Source organism: Antedon mediterranea, chromosome 6 (assembly GCF_964355755.1).
Source record: "Antedon mediterranea chromosome 6, ecAntMedi1.1, whole genome shotgun sequence".
Classification (NCBI taxonomy): domain Eukaryota; kingdom Metazoa; phylum Echinodermata; class Crinoidea; order Comatulida; family Antedonidae; genus Antedon; species Antedon mediterranea.
In genome coordinates, this window is record NC_092675.1 from 19,249,807 (window position 1) to 19,272,691 (window position 22,885).

The following is a 22,885-nucleotide window of genomic DNA, read 5'->3' on the forward strand; positions in this document are numbered from 1 at the left end:
ACACTCAACAATTATCACCATTAGCAACATTCCGTCACATCTAGCATAATAGTTTTTTGCAGTTATTGTTAATCCAGTTTATAGAGCAAAATTGGTTTTTATGTGTGGAAGCTTTCTATACGAGTGATTATAGCATGTAGCTATGAGTTGCACTGCTTATTACGTCAGCTCATGGCACTAGATTTGCTGTTCTATTCTGAAGTGTATCAAACTGACAGAGATAAACACATGACAGGCCTATGTTGGAAATGTGTTTCAGTGAGCATAAAAGAATAACCAGACCCTATGGACACCAGTATTTCAATGAACTTGATACTTTCAAATTTGCGAAACGGACGTGGCTGTTTGTGATATAATTTAGAAATCAGAAAACTCAAATTTCAATATCTCACAGCTTACGTAAATGTTCTTTGTGCAAATAACTACCAACTGTCATAAAACTATAAATTATATAATAAATGTATTAAGCACAATTTAAACGTATTTCTTATTTATTTAAATGACAGTGAACTATGTACATAAAGTTCACTACAATCCATATTAGCAACAACAATTACTACCACAAGTTGGCAGTGTTCGTCACAGAATTCTGAAAATGAAGCTTACCTATATACATACGGAAAGTTCATACAAATTTAGAAAACATGTAGGAGGTTCGAGGATGTGACTGAATGAAAGACAATTGTTTTACCTGAGCAGGTCGATGTGCACGTTTGTGTTTCCGTAGATTGTCCGACACATTTTTTTCCTGTGTTCACTGGTTTAGGATTCGTACAAGTCCTAGTACGACTCTTAATGCCAGCGTCGCATTCACTATTGCACTTTGTCCACTGCGTCCATTCACTCCAGCCTCCATCTTCTGCAAAACATTAATTTATACAAAATGCAATTTAGTAAAGAATGACAATAAGAAACAAAACTGTGACCATCACAGTACATGAAATGTCAAAGGTTTTAGGGCATGTGCTAGTAACAGAAAAAAGGTTGGGCTGGCCTAATATGTCTGGTTATTCTGGTATTCTGAATGTGTTTTTAATGGTTAAAAAATAACAGAATTTGGGAGCTTTTCGGACATCCAGAAATGTCTGGATTTGGGAGAGTCTCAGGTTTTCAAAGTCTATAGGGACAGTTGAATGTATTATGTATAAGTTCATAAAACTTGAAATCTCAAATTGATTTTATGTCTTTATTAAACAGCACTTGATTTGAACCATGTCTTCTGAGAAAACGGTTTGAAACTTTACTAAAAACCGTCTCATTCAATTGTAAATATTCAATATTAACATAATAATTTGTTCATAAATAGAATAAAATGCTAATCTGTAATTTATGACTTTAAACATCTGTTTACATAAACAGATGTTTACATTAAATTTTATTTCAAATCTCCAATTCAAAGCTAAACTGTTGGTATTAAACCTTAGCAGGCCATACATTTAAGTTTAGTGTCAGCAAAGGCATTTCTTCAGTGAAGCTCTGGGCTAAAACCTATTAATAGAAATATATGAGGATGTCTGAAAAAAAATTAAGTATTGAATAGTGTACAATTTTTCTTGTAGGCCTTTGTTTTTGTGGTGAAAATCACTGAGCCTATGACCCATTTACACTTCATCGACAATTTCTTAGCCGGCCCCAAGTCGGCACCGACGCTGGCTTTCTTTTTAGCCCGCAATGTGTTTACACTTACCCAAAAAGCCGGCCTCGGGCCCAATTACTATTGTGTTTACACTTGCTCTCACGGAAGAGTGCTCGATAATAGGCTTTCGCTACATTCACGTCATATCCGCTCATGTGCGCCCACCAACCGTCTTAAAAAGTTAATATTATTAAACGTTGTCGATCTACACTAGGCCTAGGCCTATCGAAATTTAGCAAAAAAGAATCAAATAACGGTATTTAATATGGAACAAAACAATTGTATTATTGCTTTACTACTAATGTTTGCCTCTCGTTTTCTGAAGAATAGTAGTAGATCAATACGCCTTTTTCGCGAAATGGAAGACATTTTCGATAGATGACAAACAATGCCGTGCAACGAAGCGTAACCAACAGAAATAACATAGCGTTTTCAGCCTATTTGCTGAGGACAAGTTACTCCGTTAATTCGTAACTCCTCAACGGACAGCCGTATGGACACAATTTTTACTGTAAAATGTTGTTTAAAGATTAGCCTACATAACTGTGTGATTGAAAAAAATTTGAAAATTTGTTTTCACTTCTTAAAGGCCATGGAAAAAAACACCACAGTGTATAAGCATAGGCGCCGCATGGTGTCCTAAAATCCCCTGAAAACGCTATGTTATTTCTTTTGGTTACGCTTTGTTGCACGGCATTGTTTGTCATCGATCGAAGATGTCTTCTGTTTTGTAAAAAAGACGTACATCTTCACCAATTCAATTTCAATGAAGAATTCCCGTTCATCAGCAATAAGTTTCGTAAACTTTAAACTATGGTTGACCCAGAACGTTCATTTTATGACCACGAGTGTTTACACTATACGAAGTGCCGTCCCGAAGCCTGCAATTGCCGGGCCGAAGCCTACTCTAGACTAGGCTCAAAATTGAGCCGGCTCGAGGCCGGCTCGGTTGTTACCAGAGTGTTTAGACTTGTGCACTTTTGGCTCGGAGCCGGCCTCGGGCTCGCTAAAAGCTGAAGTGTAAATGGGGTCTAAAATAGAAATCTCTCTTTCCTTCTAGTGTTGTTTCAACGATACAACTGTTTGCCCCTGTTACCTGTTTTTTTTTCCATACCTGATACAAACATTTTCATTGCTATGTTTGATGTCATGACTAGCAATGAACTATTTTATAACATATTAGAATAGAGTAATAGGATAGAAATAATAGGTTATTGGGTCATTTGCAGCACTACTGCACAAAGACAAATTAAGGTTTATTTCAGCATCTCAACAAATATTTTCAGTTGCAGTTTTTTACCATTAAAACAAACTATTGAACATTGGATTGGTAAGCACAAATGTTAAACACCAAGCTATAATGCTACTACAGTTTATAATTAAACCATGAAAAGTAGAGTTGTAGCTTAGTGGTTACGATCGGCTTGTCTGCCGATCCAAGGATCAGGTTCAAATCACGTTGGGTTCAAAATTCTTTCTCATCACAAAAAACAAGTTCACTCTCAAAGACTTGTTTAAGACTTTATATTGAACATCATGTCACGTCTATGTTTGTGCTGGATTACCACATTTTAATAAAAGCATAGTGAATGTATTTCCTTGGTATCACTATCATTGGTAATAATATATAGAAGAAGATTAAAAAAATATTTTAAAAAAGAATGATATCTTTAATCTTATTCATTAATAGGTTTACCGGTATCTTCAGTGTTCATTTAGTAGTTGTAAGTATAACTACAGAGTTGGGTTTTTTTGTTTAAAATAATGTGCAAATTAATATATTTGTTGAAATGTAAATGTCTCAATTTCAGTATTATTAGCAAAAGGTTCTGACAGGTATTGCAATGAATAAAGTAGCATACAGGAATTTAATGTTGGAATTTCTGTAATTCACATGTACTCTTGTTAATTGTTAACAATTGATTCATTCATTTCAGTTTCTTTCTATAAGTGAGGAATATCGTAAATCTTTCTGCTAAAGTCAGAATCTATAAAACCCATAATAAACAACAGTATTATATTTTTGTATTGATCATACCTTCATGGAATCTGCTATAAAATGTTTTAAAGTGCATTTATATTGGAATATAGTTTGTTGTAATTGGGAATCTAGAACTTGATACAATTCTTGATTGAACTATAATATTTTAGGATCTGTTAGAAAGCGAACACACAACTCTTGCGAACATTAAGGGTATGTTCAGACTCACGGAGTTACAGTGGAGTTATCTACGCAAGGCGTACGGTAATCCGTGGCATTAAAAGTCAAGGTGTTCAGACACAACGATTAGCATTCCAAACGTCTTGCGTTTAAAGCGGAAGTTCCGTCATACCGCGAAACGGCCGATGGGATACATACACACAATAACAACAACAGAGCTGAGAGTGACACGCGCGATTTTTTTGCAAATCTTTACAGAAGATAGTAATTTCGAACATAATTATTACACGGACAATGACTTTGCCATTATTTGTATGATTTTAATTAATTTTGTGAAATCATGTCGCCGACGCCAACTTCGTCAGGAAGAATTTTGCAGTTTAGATGCAATTTCTTAAAAAACAGCCATCTTGTTGCCGGCGCTAGCTTTCCAATTTCTAATTTCTATCTTGTCTATAAATTCAGGGCTGCCCCATAATGAAATCAAATCAGCCACTTCTGTACTTTTCCATGTAACACGTTTCATTTTAATTCGAATGTTGCTGTTGATCTAGGCTAGCTCGAGGAATAGGCTATATTGTTTTGCTATTAAAAAAAAAACCGCGCGAATAGACTGCTGCTAATTGCGGTCGTGTCTTTTCATTGGCTGACGTTGACCGGAGGTTGAAATCACTGATGCATCAATGGATTAGCCTTATGAAATCTACCCTCTCCCGCTGGAGTTATTAACGCCACTGGCTCAGACACAAAAATATGTACGCCGCGTACATAACTCCACCGTAACTCCGTGAGTCTGAACATACCCTAAGGTTAAAGATGAGTAAAGTTTGTGAGATAAGTTACAGCCCAGCTGACACTAGGTCAAGATTGCACTCTGAGATTGGAAGGCAAGTACATTAACCACCACACTACAGCTACATTACTTTGGTGGGGGGGGGGGGAGAGAAAGATCTGTTTTTACAACAGCAGGTATAAGGAAATGTATAAATGGTATTATTTTTCACCTTTGTTCTACTTTGCTGGTTTCAAATAATTACATAAATTAAAAGGTATAATTGCCCTTTTAATACAATGTAACAAAAAAATATAATAGCAATCCAATTTTGATTGAAATAATTTCATACCAGTTCAAACATGATTCAAACTGAAGATATTATCGATTATTAAACACAAAATTATGTAGAGCCTACAGCAAAAAGAAAAACGTTAATAGAAATAAAAATATACAACTTCAAGTAGAATTTTTTTCTTAAAACAGTCAGTCAGTCTACCATCAAAGTATTCAGAGCCCATAGGCAAAAGCTAATATTAATGCAAAACAAACTATTTATATTACTTTCCCATAGATCTTTCATCTTTTAGAAATAGGTACTTCATCTTAAATGATGCATTATCAATCTACCTGATGGAAAAAAAACTCATTTCAAAACAATTTCTGTAAGGAATTATCTAAGAAAATGTTTTTTTCATAAGAATGCTGAAGGGCAGGTAAATCACCCAGATGGTAATTGCAATGATGTTCCTTACAGCAATTCTGCTTACAAAAGTTATAATTTTAATGTTTTTGTTGTTATACTTCCTCTGTGTAATAGTTTAGTTTGAAAGTCACAAGTTTAACAAACGGCACTCAGGGTATATAAAATCCATAATATTATCTGGTAATTCAATAGTTATAAAAGTATATTTCTCTGCTAATAAATTTACGAACTAGATTGTCAAAATGTTATGACTTGCATTTAAATCTCTAGTGAAAATACCTATGAATAATCCATATTTATTTATCATATTTTGGTCTATGTGGAATTTGAAGTTGGATATGTACCTCAATTAATTCAAAATACCTTATAAATCAAAATAATATATTAAGGCTCAATGTTACCCTTACAACAATTCTCTCAATCCTAATTGTAGGCCCTATACTATTTTTTATCAAATGAACAAATGTACCAACATTAAGTCCCTTTGAAGGATGAGATAATTGGAACATTGCCCTGAACATGCCTGAAACTCATTGCTATTTTAATAAATAAATTTACCATTAAATCTCAAATATTTAATTTAAGGGATTAAGCAAGCTACCTAATCTGCTTCCTTTGATAGACTAACCATTAAGTTTGATTATGATATAAAATATTCCTGAAAATAAATAGACACTCATTGCTATTTTAATAAATAAATTTACCATTAAATCTCAAATTTTTAATTTAAGGAATTAAGCAAGCTACCTAATCTGCTTCCTTGGATAGACTAACCATTAAGTTTGATTATGATATAAAATATTCCTGAAAATAGACAGGAGTTGAAAAACCTCATCAGAATTCAAATTATCCTGAAATTACAATTTGGGGTTTATAATAAACGTCTTGCTTGAATAGGTTGAACCTTCAGGTGTGTCTAATTATGATCCACCATTAAACCAACGGACTTCATTAGATAGACAGGAGAAAAGATGAATGCCATAGATCAATCAGACATTAACCTTATAGTTTATTTATACATCCTATATCTGGGTTTGGTATAATAATAATAAGAGTAAGGAAGGCATTTCAGACAATATTTTCAATCAACGGGAAAAGACGAATTACCATTATTAATCAAGTCATACACTGTAATTGTTTGTATGATTTGGTGCTACTAGTTTGCCATAAACTATCAACTATACAGTATCAAGCTTTGCACTATCTTTTAACAAAATCTTGGCAATCTGCAGAAAAACTAAACACCACATCTTAAAGCTTAGTTCACACAAGGACGCAAAGACGTATGCGTAACAAATGTAATTTGTCTAATCACAAGTGACATTCTACAGTACATTTGCATGTAAAACAGTTTGATTAGTAAATGGTGCAAAGCAAACCAAAATGTGAAAGCGCTTTCCTTCCACGTCAGAAACAGATGAAAAAAGAAAATTAAAATTAAACTTTAAGCTTGGTTCCCACTAGAATGTAACGCAAGGACGTAAACGCAACGCAAGCGTTTTAACCAATGACAAGCAAAGTTATAGACAGTTAGCAATCACAAGCGAATAAGCCATCGCTTGTGATTGGTCAAATCATTTGCGTTGCGTTACGTCCTTGCGTTGTGTCGCTAGTGGGAACCACGCTTTATTAAATATTTAGCTAATTTAATGCTTATAAAATCCAGATCACTAGTAATCATGGCATAAACTGAAAACATGTTTAAAATAAAATAAGCATCTGCTTTAAACTTTAGATATCCTATTATAATACTTTAATTTATTTAACCTTTTTGGTAAAATATATATTGACAGGATACTATACAAATGTAAGGTTCTAAGTTCACACTCTAGTCATAATTTACACACATATCTTGTTTAGAAGCCAGATTATATAAATTATCTTACCATTTAATGGTACAAGAAAAAAATGTCCAATAGATCAAAATAGAGGAAAATGTAACCTAAAAGTGTTCACAATTAACCACAGCCATAACTTACATATTTCTCATAAAATATAGAGAAGATATTTTATATTTTTCCAGATCATATTTTGGTATTGAATAACTGTCTTAAGGGAGTTTCAAGACTTGTAATAGACAAGGATGGCAATTTAGATGATAAGGAATGCATTTAACCAGATTTTTAAATTACATTTTGGTAATGTGGGTGTTATTTAAAATTTAGAGGCTTATTTATAAGAAATGACAATATGTTTCATGTCTAGCAACCTGTACAATACCTGACCTTCTTTTAATGTCAGTTAAATTAAACATGTTTCTGAAGTTGCCAAGAAAGTTGAAACTGAGAAGGACAAAGCAAACAAGTTATAAATTCAGAAACCACAAAAAAAAAGCTTTTGTTTTTAGGTTTAGATATTTACAATAAGAATTATTAAAGATGTCTGTTAAATTAGTTTATTTATGTTCTTCCTAAAAGAAAATAGAAATAAGGACATTCCTTCTTAGAATGAGCCAAACCAAATTTTCCTACATTTTATAAATATTTCTGTTCTGATATTGTTCATAACACTATCTATCTATCTATCTACCTATCCTTCGGCTGCGGAGCAGGCGATTACAAGACTTTTCCAAGCACTTCGATCTTTCAATTACAAAAAATATTAAAAAGAAACAAAGAAAATCACAACAATTATATGATCCAATCAAATATTCCATAGTGCAGATATCTAAAAGAACACACATGACAATCAAGTACAGTATTGTTATTTTGTTTTTATTGTTTTCCTGAATACTTTAGGAAAGACGACAGGAGACAAATTTCTCTTTCAATGGAGACAAGTATTATTTGAAAAACACAAAAGGAAATAATATTCAGACTTTATAACACCACAATTACAATGAAACACTAGAAAAATAAAAAATTAGTCACTTTGTTAAAAAATAGCCAATGAAAGCCAATCTATTTCATTAGATTGTTTATTTTGGAAAATTTAGAAAGATTTATAAACAGAAATATTTACCATAAACAGTAACACTTGCAGTTTCACTGGTCCTCTTAGCCGCCACATTCTTGGCCACGCATGTGTAGTTACCAGTGTTTTCTGGTGCAGCATGATTAATGATAAGGCCATCTGATCGGAGTATGTAGTGGACACCACTGACAATAACTTCTCCATCCTTTTCCCAATAAACCTCTGGCGTTGGGACACCATCTGGTGGCGTACAAAAAAGCTGTCCATGATCCTCCACTCGCAAAATTTTATCGTCGGGCTCAGCCACGAATGGCCGACGTAAATCTAAAATATTATAGAAAAATGATTATTTTACAACACATAACAACTATTAAATTAAAAGATTGATAAAACTTAAAACTGTACTTTTTTTAAACATAACTCTTCCAGTAAGATCACACATGTTTGATGTACTATATATTTCTCCACATAACCAGTAGAATGGTGATGGTGTTTCTTTGAGCTGCTCAAAACACTTTCAGCAATTCCCTTCCTTGACATTACACTTTTTTGTCACACAGAGATCAAACGAGATTAGCTGATGGACTATTATAAAATTAACATAAATAACAACAATACAGTACTATAAAAAAAAAAAAAATTATGAAATAAGTTTTGACAGAAAAGAAAAAATATTGGAATGTAAGAGATTAATGACTAAACTTGAAAAAGGTAAATTATCAAAATTGTGTAATAACTCGTAAGCTTACAGTTCCATTTGCTTAATTTCATTAGGGTCCAAGTTCAAAATCAAACATCAATGAATCATGTAATACGTTAAAGAATGCAATAAATAACAACTACAAGATTTTTAATTTGGATGGTTTGTCATGATATGGATAAATGACCATGCCTAAATTAAAAGATATTGAAAACCATATTGAATCTGTCAAGATGTTTACTAGATTATTTATTTATGATTGGAATACTTAGATTGTATGAGAACATTTGTAAATATGGGTTTGTACCCTAAGAACAACATAAATGATCTAGAGATTTGGCATCGTGTATTTTGCCGAAGACTTAATTTGATTTAGCATAATAGCTGTTATAGAATATATCGAATTGTTACCACCATCCTAATTTTGAGAGGGGAAGGGATGGAAGAAATGTAATGTTCCTATACACAGTTTTAATTCAGAAATATTTTAAAATAAAAATATCTTTATGCTATGCTTAGTACTACATTTCTTGTTATTTTAACTCAAAAAAGTTTGGTGGAATCATTCATGATTTATCTTACAATTAAGAAATTCAAAATAATTTTTGATTTAAAAAATGTTTTTAAATACAAATGGTGATTTATATGTTTTGCTAAATTATATAGCAAGTATACACAATTTTAGCAACATTATGTAAAATATTTTATATTTATTACAGTTTTTCTTATTTGATAGGTTTAGTTTAGAATTCAGTAAAGACACCTGATAACACTAGGATATGATATACATACAGTATTGATCATTCAGTATATGTGACATAATAAAACAGACATGAAGTGGGTAAATGTCACCATTAAGGTCTCAAGTTTTGTAAAAATCCTATAGAGCGACTCAGCGTAGTTGACATGTTGTTCGTTAAATGAACGATAATCAAACATAAAATCTAGGAAATTTCTTTGAGCAATGTTTAAACTGCTAATTCAACAAGCATTCGTTTATTTATATCATAGTGTATCCCTTTCATTAAAAATATTATACTTTATATCCTTTATAGACATTGTTTATCAGCAAAAAGTGGTGTAATTGTTAATCGATGTGTTTTAATTTTAGGTCTCTGTCGAGACATTCTGTACCAACCAAAAAATAGTGTAATAAAGAAAATAAATCAACTTAAATATTGAAAATATTTAATCGAAGTGATAAAAAAAATCATAGGCATAATTTGAAAGAAGATTCAACTTTAATCGATGTTTAAAGTGTACATTAGAAATATATGGTATGTTTATAGAATATTGAAATCCACAAGCATTTTTATAGGATATGTAAGCCTGGTTTGGTAATGTCTGCATACATGTCAATAGGCAGTTGATTCTCTGTACTGTATTTAAATATATTATCTAAAAAATCTCAGCCGAGTGTTATGAAAATATGTATTCATTAAGACTGTACTTACAAGCAACTTGTATAAATGCTTTTCTGCTTTCAACTTCAATATTTCCAGTACCTAGTGCTACACATTGGCACCAATAATCTTGAAATTGTGCTTCCACAACAGCTTTTTCTATATCTGAAAGAAACAATAAAGTTTAAAACTCTTTGATGGCTAACTTTAATTTATCAAATTCATACAAACTGCCAAAAATGTAAAGAAAAGACTTTGTGACAAAATTATGTTTTCTGTGGATGGAATTGCTTCTAGAGAATTTTAGAGAGAGGCCAAGGAATCAAATTGGCACCAGACATATCCAAAATAAGCTATTATTTATCTCTTTATAGGAGAGAATCGGTAATGTGTATGTTAACACTTCCGACTAAATGGAGCATTAGAGGTGCTATGAAAAGGTCAAGCTATAAAAGTTTCAATATTAATCTTTACTGATTTTGATAACACACAAACAAACTGACATTCTTCTTTTAACACATTGGATAAAATTGGAACATTAAAGAGAATCTTGCAAGATGCTTAGGAATGAATTTCAAACAATTAGCTGAATTTTCTGACATTTATAGGCTGCTAAGAGCAGGAAATATCTGCACACAGCTACACGTGTTAAGATTAATGGTCTCAAATGTTCTTCTGGCCGATCAAGAAGAGCATGTGTAAAATATGTGTTAAGAATATTTAATCACAACTTATCTAAAATTATAGAGGGCGTGATAAGATCAAATGGCTGGATTTGTAATTTCATTTGCATTGCTATGTCAGTGTGCCATGAGCATATCTTTCTGGTGAAAAATAAGTTTATATTAATATTATTATTAGGGAGGGAGGGAGATGTGGTGGAGATGTTGTAAAGATGTTAGTCTTCCTCAATTAAGATTCTATTTATCATTAAAGTAAATAGATCTCATGTTAAAATAATTGTCACTGACACTGACATATTAAGCAATTAATACTACTAGTATTTAATATTTAACAGCGACCACATCAACGTAAATAACCAACATAGCGAGTGTTGATAAAGACGGAAGTTTCCCATTTTTAAAGGTCAACTTATTTTTCCTGATTGATCAGTAACTTTATCCTTATTATCGTATATACATTTTACCAAATAAATATTAACGCCAAGAGTGTATTATAAAGCTCTGTCTACACTACAAACTAGTTTGACAAAAAAAAAGTGTGATGTGCTCAAATATGGTGGTGATATGCCCAAGTATGGTAGTGATAATCATGTCCATATGGACACATTACATTTTTTTGTCACATAAAGTTTGATAGTGTAGACAGAGCTTTAGGGAGAAGTGATTTTAAAGAATCATGGATTAATAAGGTTTATTGCAAATTGCGTGAGCAATGCATAATAGGAAGGGTTTTGGAGCAATAGCGCCACCACCAGAATAATTTGTATTATATGGTGGCGCTATTGTTCCCAAAACCTTCCCATCATGCATTGTGCAATGACGTTTCTTGCAAAATCAAGGTATTTGCGATAAACCTTGTAAGATATTTTTGTATAAAATACTCTAAAAATGTTGAATTAATATAGGTTAAAGATTTTGAATAAAGATTGGGTTCACTTAAACACCTTAAAGTGATCACATCCACATTAGCCAGTAGGGTTAGATTACCCTTATTTGTATTTATAACAGAAAGCCTTAGTAATAAAACGATTTAGATTTTAAGACTTCCGTAAGCATTTTCTAAAGCATGTCCGATAAGAATCCGAAATAATAATATAGAAAAATCCGTAGAATTTATGACTACTTTGTAGTAGGTAAAACTACTGGGTATCATGTTTAAAAGCTTTGAAATCATGATTTGACTAGATAATATAGCAAAGGAAGTCTGTATAAAATAGTTACTAAACTAATGAAAAGTTATTGACTTTTAACTCAAAAAGGTTTTATTATTTATGTAGATTTGTTGGTATTTGTCAATTTTTAACTGAACATGTAGTAATCAATACAATTATAATAAAACCCATAAATAAAAGTCATGAAACAAATATACTTTTCCATTAAATCAACAAGTACATATGTTTAGAAAATATAGTAGAAATAGAAAATCTGGGAAAAAAGATTTAAATCAATCACTTTTATAGATCAGATTTATACAATCTAATCAGAATTGTTTATTCATTAATCTTTAATCAACCAATCTCAGAGAAAACAAAAAGTAACACAAGTTTTCTATTCTTCTCGTGTTTTAAAAATACAATTTTAGTTGGACACATGCCAGAATTCAAGAGTTTGAACTTTACGTCACATTTATAACAGAAAGTAATTTACTAATTGCAGGTTGTGTATGTGATTAAATCAAGATGAAAGGCTTAAGGGCTATATGTATGCAAAATAAAGCTTTGAAGTATGTTCAATTTTGAGCAAAATACAAAGAGATTATTTACAAATCATGATATAGGACTGTGTTTATATTAATTGAAAATGATAATATTCAAGATGATAGTAAAGATGATGTAACGATAATGATGATAAAGGTGATGATAATGATGATTCTGATTATTCAAGTAAATATGTTAATAGTTGATAATGATGGTAATAAATGATAGTGAGAAATGATGATATTAAAATGTAAAGGCTGATAATGATAATGATCCAAGTTCTGATGAGGAAAATGAACACAAATATTTACAATGGGACATTTAAACAAATCCATCACCATAATTACTATAAGCAAGCTAACAATCATAAATAAGAAGTAAATAATCTTGTTATCCTTACCAAGGCCTACATGTTGAATTTGTTCGGACGACTCATCAAATGTTGTCATAGTGTGTATATCATTACGCGACACAAAAACACCATTACATTTTATTAATATTTCGTGTGTAGGAGTAGCTTTACATTCAATTCTTCCTGGCTTGTTCTTTACTATAAAAACATCTTGGGGTTGCTGCGTAAAAACTGGTTTCGGGGGCGTGGCTACTACTGTTGGTGTTACTGAAAAATAGAAAAATTGAATATTTTTATTAAATGAAATTACTATAAAAATACAATTATTAGCTTTTACACATGTATCAAATGGAAGGTTAACATGGTGCACTATCAATTCGAGTACCAGAAAAAACAAGAAATCTGTAATAACAGCCTGTCCTCCTTGTCTCTGACCATTTCAACAGTTGGTATTCTAACCAATCACCATTTTGAAAACTGTATGTTTTCATAGGCAACTTGATGGCTCTACATCTTTCAGCATTTGACTTGGTCAAGCTTGCATTGCTTTGAATAAGGAATTATGTTTATGATTTGCTTAAAACATTGTTTTAATAGTAAGGGTTAGGTTTAATGGAGTGATATCCTAACAAAAGGCTTCAGTATTTTAAAGTTCAAGGATACAACCTTAACAATGTTTGGTAAAAATGAATGCCATCTTCTCTGTACATTTCGTTATGTTTGGTATATAAAGTCAGGGACAGGTTATACTGTTAACTTTGATCAGGTAAACATATAAAATGATACTGATAATGATTAGGTATATTCTATAGTTTTTCTAAACAATTAAGTTAAGTCTAATTGTATTTTATAGTGCTTATATTTAACATATTTATGTGTAATTTTGGGCAAAAGAAGAAAGCTTACAGAATATTGTATTTTTTTGTAAACTTCAATATTAATCTCGTAGAGTACCATTTCATTTACTTGATTCTATGTAGAACTTTTATGTAGTGTAATTATTATTCTAAACTTTATTGAATGTAAATTTACAATAAATTACTGGAAAAATAAAATATTTGTTATAGACACACACACACACACATCGTAAAACAGCTGAAATCAACACTATCAAATTGAATGATTAAGGAGACATCTAGTATCGCTGAAAGCCTTTGCCGATGGGCCTAGGCATCCAAGCCTATATTCGCCGAAGGGCCTAGGTATCAGAGTCATGATGTCATGTTAGGCTGCATTCTAAAACCAATATAGAGAACATTAATTTCGTTCAACCTTTTACTTTTAACGAAGACAAATATGGCAGCTATTATTTATGAATACTGTAGATCATAAATTATATGCCTTTTAATTATTATTTATTAAAAGTTATGATTTAATAAATTTTCATTATACTTCAATTTTAATACCGACAAATTGATTATTTATGATAAATAAGATGTTTGTGACTATGCTGTAATTGAGTCAAATTAATTTTCTATCATACCTGAATTATGATGTAGCTATCCTGTAGTCCGGAAGAAATATTTAAAATTACAATATGAATATCGTCATAACAACACAGTGCCTAAAGCACCTGTAAAGCATAATAATTAATAATATATATAAATTTAGAAGATTGAAAACAATTTTTATTGAATTAAAAAGTAGGGTTTTAATCAGAATATCTTGTAAGTAATTAAATCATTTTTTTAAATTTCTAATAATATAAATTTTGATGTAATTTTGCAATACATGTAAGGCTGAATAAAAGATCCAAATTGGTGTAAATAGATGTTAAACTCCAGTGGCATTCACCTTAGGATTATGTAGGGCTTTGTGAATTGGTTGTAAATTGGATTAAAGAGATTTAAACAAATCCCTAAACTAATACAAGTTGAGTAATAACCTTTATATTGATCATCACTTTATAAAATTATCAAAATAGATATCAATTGGTAATTGTTTATTATAATCAAATTCAATATTACTATTAAGACAATATGAATGGATAAAGAATACATTTATATAGCTTCCCTATTTATAGCATGAAAGAATACTATGCATTTTCTATTTATGATCACAATAAAACTTTGTATCATAATAATGGCTGGACGAAATAAAAACCAGTAGGAGAGAACAATCTCCCACAACCATAACAGCATCCATGGTAAATATCTGTAATATACTGTAGTCCTAATCATAATAATACTGAATATACTTGATACTTTTCAATTTATACCTTACAATGTATTAATCAATATTTAGGGACTTAAACCTACTTTAAACAATCCCATATAAAAACACCATCAACGCTTGAGGCAACATTATATTGATTACAGTATACACGGGTACATACCCTGTAGCTATTTTCATGTTTTGAATTTTACTGTACATTTTAAAAGGTAATGAAAATAGAAATTAGCTTTGATGTTCACCGACTTATTGCATTTTGCAGGTAAGATTAATCAACAATATTAATATCGAAACTATGAATAAGGATTAAAAACAAAAACAAAATTAATAAAAATCTATTTTGAATGTATTAATTCTCCAGAAAACACATAATTAACCCAAAAATTTACACTACGATATCAAGTAACTACCAGTAGATTTTGAAACAGAATGAGCACTTTGAAACAAATCAACCGTAGTATATTATACTTATTATTAAGAATTTATTTAATATATTTTGCGGATTATATATAAAGCGTACTTCAATAGATAGTTTATAAATGATGGATAGATTTGTGGCGAGTAATAGATTATTTACTGGCTTGTATAATGTAGTTAATATTCTTTCAGCTCAAAGTTACTTTGTCCATCTAATACATCAAAATAAGCTCACCACTTGTCAAGCAAATTTGTCATCTCGTTCTAATCAGTTTCGAGTCTCTTCTTTCCGTTTCCGTTACTAAAAATCATTCTCAAAAATGGTTTGTCCAATTATGCAGATTTTGTACGTCTTTATTTCCAAACAAAAGGACTTAATTTCTAAAAATAGTTTATCCAATTAGTGATACTATGATGGTAAGTAAGTAAAAGGTCTTTCATGTATATGATGTTTGTTAAATGTTAAGATTCCAATTAACAGAATGATAAAAGTGATAAACAACAGTGCTTACAATTTGTCTAGGGAGTCACCAAAGGATACAGTTGTAATACAGATTATTTGTATACATAAAATTGTTCAAGTTGTTGTTTTCTCATAAAGGTATCAAAGTACACAGTTTGAGTGGAAGCTTTTACACAATACTTATCATCTACTTACATAAAAGGCCAACCCAATATTTAACTAAATTTTCTATTGTTCTAAGTAAGTTTTGGCGCCATGCGCACATTATATGATTACGCACACTGTTATAGATAAAAGGCGATATTCCTCTCTTAAGTATTAGGTCTTTAGTATAGTCCATAGAGGGCAGTATTTATATGCGATAGACAGTAAAAGAACCAAGCATAAAAATCTTAGATATCAATTATTATCGAGTATATTGTAATGTAATCATTTTTTTTTCAACAATTCTTTGACTGTTGACCTATAGTCCTAATAATGATTTAGTCCACAAACAATCGTTGATTTAAGTGGTTTTTTGACGCACAAAATGGTTATTTGGCATTTCTGTAGCAGAAACAGGACATATGACATCACAGTAAATTTCATAAAGCAATTGTGAAAGCAATAAATCTGCACAAACTACCAATTTGTAGCACAAACACAATAAAATGATAAAAAGTAATAAAGAATTTCAAGAAGATAAAGAGATGTTTTTAAATGATTAAAGCGAATTGTATCATTATATTTTTTCTCGTAATCGTATGGTCAATGCGCTATGACTCAGTATGAGTAACACTTTTAAAGTTCTTTCTCCGTTGGGAATTGTTCCAAGTTCGATGAAATGGCATCCACTGATGAAACGATATCCCATGATCAGTGAAGCATGGTTCTTGAAACTCAACGTGGAAGAGGCTACAATGGCTTTTAGAAGATAACATTACTACACCCTTGAGAACATTCAGCGACTTTGGTTCGAATCTATGGATAAGTTTCCATTGAAGGGACTTAGTCAGGTTTCAAGGTGGTGTTAATAGCTCACAAGATGACAAATGCATTTTCTAGCATTACATATTCTTCAGATGTGTTTACATTAATAATTGTTGGAATAGCACACTTAATTGAAGATAGAATCTGTTGGCCTAATCTTTTGCCAATCCTTGCGCAACCAAGCAATTTGTTGTGTGTTTGTAGTTTCGTTTGCAAAAATTTATAAAAAATGAATGATGAATATTATTAAAAATTTGATAAACAGTTCTTAAACTATAGAAAGGGCGTGTGGCACAGTGTGTTGGACATTAGACTATTGATTGTGAGATTGTGAATTTGAATCCAACGCTCGTTGCATTGCTTGTACTCAGACTGCTTGTACTCTTTACTTACTTTGCCTCTCTCCATCCAGGGGTACATACTGTATGGGTACCTAATCAAAACTGATTACTGGCTGCAACATTATGGAAGTACATTTCCAGACTTATTTGATCAAAAAATGACTGGGGTAATAATGTGAAGAGCAGAGGCTTTGTGCATTAAGAACTATAGTATAAGATCAACATATTATTATTATTACTAATTCTTCTATGACTTAAATATACCCCTTTAAGTACTGTATATACACACATGTATTTAATTGTAGTTTTACCTACACTGATGAAAACAATATTGCTTAACCTTGCCTTATTATCAATATTTATGAGTTCACTCTTTAGATAAAACTACAAAATTGAAATGAAATTGAAGTTCAAAATCCAGCCAAGTCAAGGTTAGTACGGCAAGCCAATCCTGACAAAGATTGTTTTTTCTGATCAACAAATTGTAGACACATTTCACAGATGATGAAAAACTCAGCACCACAAAGGCAAATACTGTGAAACAATCATCTGATTTATGATCCACAGTTCAATTACCTTTCAAAAATAAAAGTTCAATGTTTGCCCTTTTCTTATTTCTTGATCCTTATTGTCAAATTATCTTATATATTAACTTATATTTCATTTTGCCATATTGTGGATTAGAGGTAGGCGGGTTATAACTGAGCTTAGGAAGTATACCCCTACCCTGAACATGCATAGTTAAAATGCAATTATGATCACAAAACTTTATTATATAATTATCACATCCAGGATTTACATTTCGGTGTTTTTTTCATCATTTATAATTGCATGTTGTTCTCTTAAAGATGTATTGTCCCGCTGAAAATATTTTTTTACATTTTGTTTGTTGCATATGCCATTTTAATGTCACATAATAGTTATCCACTTTGACCAAAAAAATTGGATCTAAAAAAAAATATTTACCTTAAAAAACTGTAATTTAAAGCAAAAAATGGCTAAATTAGCTGCCAGCCAATGGATTTTTAGTTGAATTTAACCATTTATTATGTTATTTTATAAGTAAAAACATTTTTTCTACAGAAGTGATTAACTTTATTAAAACTACAAAATAACCTATTCAAAGTCTGATTTAAATAATCTTCATTTTTCATGTTTTTTGGGGGACAATACATCTTTAATATTTCATTATTTTTTAACTATGCAACTGTTTAGTTTTATTGTTCATTTTATATTCTTTTATATATTTTGTTTGTGTTACTACTGCTTTGTTATTGTTAGAGCATTCACAGATAGTGTAATCATATTACAGACATAAATAATTGAAACTTTCATTTTGTAAAATTTATTAATATAATAAACTGAATTTTAAATAATTATTATTAAACAAATATTTTGTAGTGCTAAAAAATGGAAAAACTTATTTTAAATACCAAAATATTAAAATTATATATATTGGTAATAAGTCTCAAATTATAATTTATATATATTGGTGAAAGTCTTAAATTATATATATTGGTGAAAGTCTCAAATTATATATATTGGTGAAAGTCTCAAATTATATATATTGGTGAAAGTCTCAAATATATATATTGGTGAAAGTCTTAAATTGTATATAATTATTGTACAACAATTCTGTAATAGTAATTTACTACTGATACTGCAATTAATTGTATTTTGAAATAGTTGAAACATCAAACTTTGACTTAAATTAGTATTTCTATATTTTTTTAATAATATTTTGAATGAATAACTGAACTAAAAATAATTGTTATTTTGTTTTTCCTTCAGTATACCACCTGTGATATTATAACTTTGAAGAATTGAAAAGTTATGCTTTATTCTCCATGTGTAGGCATCTTATTAATAATCATGTTGTAATCATACGCCACTGTATTATTACTTGTAACAGTAGCATCAATACCTCATTACCAAAATGTACTTTACATAATGTTATTGTTTGAAAGAATAGCAATACACATTATAATTTGAAATAATATAACGACTTTGATACACAATCATATAAAGTTTCACTATACATCCCATGGCACTTTATCTTGTCAGAGAAACTCTACAATGCCCGACATAAAGACCGAGATCAAAGTCTGACATTGTAAAGAAAAAACAATACTATAAACTACAATGCTATGTTTTATTGCAGGGAAGATCGTCGGATAGATAAAAATTGTAAAACGATATCCAAATAAAACGTCTGTCATTGTTAACACCATCTGTTACGAGAAAATAAAAATGAGCCTTACATAGCATCCGGATGCGAGCATCAGCTCCGACGCACCTTATTGTTCGGTTGGTCATATTTCATTTTTGTAAAAAATAATCCTCAATGTCCCGTGGGCTGAGACGAAATAATGTAGGCATAGCATTCTAATGGTGTTTGTCTGTTCGTTGTGTAATTCAATTGCGATTAAATTACTATTTTAATATTGAGTTTGTTTTATTTTCATCAAGTGGAGAATAACAAAAGAATTGCAACACATAAAATCTTACAAGAAAAAAAAATACGTTTAGTGATTAAGCACTCCATCAGCAAGATAGTGATAGTAGCAAAGAGGATGCCATAAATCTCAATGTTTTATTTCTGTTTTTGTATACAAAGAACAAAAACCACACAAGAATTCACAGAAATTTCTGAATGTATAAGAATTTTCAAACAATGGATACTTAAAACATGGAGGGAAAAAAAATTATTTTTTCCTCCATGCTTTGAATAAGTGGCAATTAATGTGGTCTTTTTTAAAAAAAATAATAACTGAAACAAGCTACTGACAATAAACATCAGGAAGTAAATAGTAAATATTAATATAATATTTAATACATATCTCTTTAATCTGATGACAAATAATAAGTGTAGTAAAACCATTTTGTATATTTACAATATGGTTGATTTTGGAAGATGGGATAAGAACATTGGTGGTCATTAACCTACAACATATCCATTTATCAAGAGGCATGTAATTAGTCTAAAACGTTTGACCCCTTTCAACTGGTTGGACTAGTCAAGTTGTTAAAATAACAATGGAAAATTAATAGGTCAACAAACCTAAATTCAAACATTAATCCATTACTTAAATGTTATGTTGTATAACCAGTAAAAGATGGCGCTTCAATGATAATAATCAATCACAATCATAATCAATCATACATCAGCATTTAGTTTGTAGATACATTCAGGACTCTGGAGAACCTCACAGACACCTTATTTCCTGAAGATATCCCAGCATACTGTGAATACTCTTTATTTAAAGAACATATTTTACAAATTTGATCTTGTACCTATCACTACAATAATTCCAAAAACACACTTGGTATGTCTAGAACATGTTCTTTATTAATAATGTGTAATACTTTTGGAAGAAGAAAAAAAGTATTAAATGAAGAAAAACCTTGCGGCAAAATACTAAGAGGATAACATTAACCTACAACTTTAGGTCCTATCCCAAAGGACAAGGTTTGACAAGACTTACAATAATTTGAGAAGCATGTGCTTGTGAATACTTAAAACAACTACCCCCTGATGACATTGATTTATGTACAATTGCCTGCTAAAATGACATCTTTAGACTCCTGCATGGGCCATTTACATCTTGGTGTTCAGGCCTAGAAATGTCTACCATGAGCTGATCTCAGTTATGAATTTAACTTTGAATTTAAAACAATAATATATTTGCATTTGAAAATTTCAACTATTTTAGGAAAGTCATGAACCAAACTGCAATAAATATTAAACATTTTAATATGATTTTTATTATAAATGTAAGAAATGTCTAGACTTTTTCTGTATTCGCTTAATAATGATTAATCTGACTGCTATGATAAATAATTCATTAATTTTCTTGTTTAAAGGTTAAATTACTTAAGCTAATAATACATTGAAAGACAGTGATAATAACAATCACAATCACATCAATTTTAGTATTTTATAAGATCTTATATGTTTGTATAGCACATTGACTCAAATATAGGTCTTTGTATCATAAAGTCAATTTTACATTCAAGTATACGTCATCATCATATCTACAGCTAAAGGCAGTTGAAGTAGGCCTAATGAATTAAAAACTATTTCACAATCAGCTGATCCATTAATGAATTAAGAAATGTTTTACATGAATTCAAAGAGCAAACCAAAAATAATTTATTCTTGGTATTTACTAGCAAGCACACCCAATAAATTGACATAAAATACCTTTTTGTTACCATTTTAGTTTGTTATATTACCCTACAGGTAAACCAATTAAAAATTTGAATTCCGAATTAGTCAAAGTGCTAAAATATACATTTTACTCACAATTTAATATTGAACATGATTTTAATGAATAATTAATCACGATATAATTATCAGATCTGGTTTATTTTACAGGTGTTTTTTCTCTTAATTAAAGATGAATCATCAGCTGATATAGATTATAATTCCACAGTGGTTACACTATCTGCAAAGGTCAAAGGCCAGAGCTGTATAACCAGTGTTAGGTCAGTGACATTTGTCTAAGGGTGATACTGTTGCACATGTGTCTGACATATCCCAATACCTTGACCAAAGCTATGCATTTGGTTTATTGGGTGATAGAATTGTATAGAAACTTGCAAGAGAAACAATGAAATAACACAGCAGTTCTCATCAATCTCCTTTATATTCTCACTTTATTTGACATTAATATATCAAAGCATATCAACCTCTCACTAATGAGTTTCTTCACTTCTGGGGATAATTTTTCTTTTGTATATTTGTGGCCATGCTGCTACTGAAGGTATTGGCTTCTAAATACTAAAATACATTTATTTAATAATAAAAATATTTAAAATTGTTTGTGATTTTTATCCTATGCTGAATTTCTGCTAAAAAAACCAAATAAAATAAAATAAATGTTTGGTCACAAACTATAAACATCATTAAAAGGTTGATTCAAAATTGATTGATGCACTTTTAGAAACTGTATTGCAAAGATATTTACATTTTTTTAAATGTTTGCTTAAAATAAACATAATTTATCCATCATCCACAGGCCCTATAGTATATATTTGCTCTGGCATTATTAATTTTCCACACATATAGGTCAGTACAATATTATAACTATGAATTTTAAGTAATGCTTTACGACCATCATCCAATAAAAAGTCTAAATCCCATGACCAAAATAAAATTATCCAGTCTGTTTAGTAGGCCTATATGTATAGTAATTCATATTTTCCTTTTCAGACTATAGTAATCTCCCTTTGTTTTAGAAGCTATATCTATTACTTTTACTTTCAAACATAGGATACATTTCTTCTTGATTGATCTCTACTTACCAGGATAAACCTATCTTTTCATCAGCATATCTTTTTTTTATACTGGGATATGGATCTCTGTAACGAGTGATATGAAATTATTTCTGGTTATCCGATAAGTAGCGAGCTTGACTAGGAGGATATGCTTATCTATTTATCATTTGTCATCCTTCCATATGCTCACATTTACATAAACACAGTTTCAGTGGGGGAA

General features: G+C 30.5%; 1 protein-coding gene across 4 annotated transcripts in view; it reads right to left on the minus strand.

Moving 5' to 3' along the window:
* The window catches only part of LOC140052708 (netrin receptor UNC5C-like), a 135,688-nt gene that overhangs the window by 27,607 nt on the left and 85,196 nt on the right, over positions 1–22,885 (minus strand). For all 4 annotated transcript variants that reach the window (XM_072098393.1, XM_072098395.1, XM_072098397.1 and 1 more), the window contains 4 exons: positions 13,072–13,290; positions 10,343–10,456; positions 8,237–8,512; positions 692–859 (listed from right to left, as the gene is read on the minus strand). In XM_072098393.1, the coding sequence (XP_071954494.1) occupies positions 692–859; positions 8,237–8,512; positions 10,343–10,456; positions 13,072–13,290 (777 nt within the window). The remainder of the gene's footprint in view (positions 1–691; positions 860–8,236; positions 8,513–10,342; positions 10,457–13,071; positions 13,291–22,885) is intronic.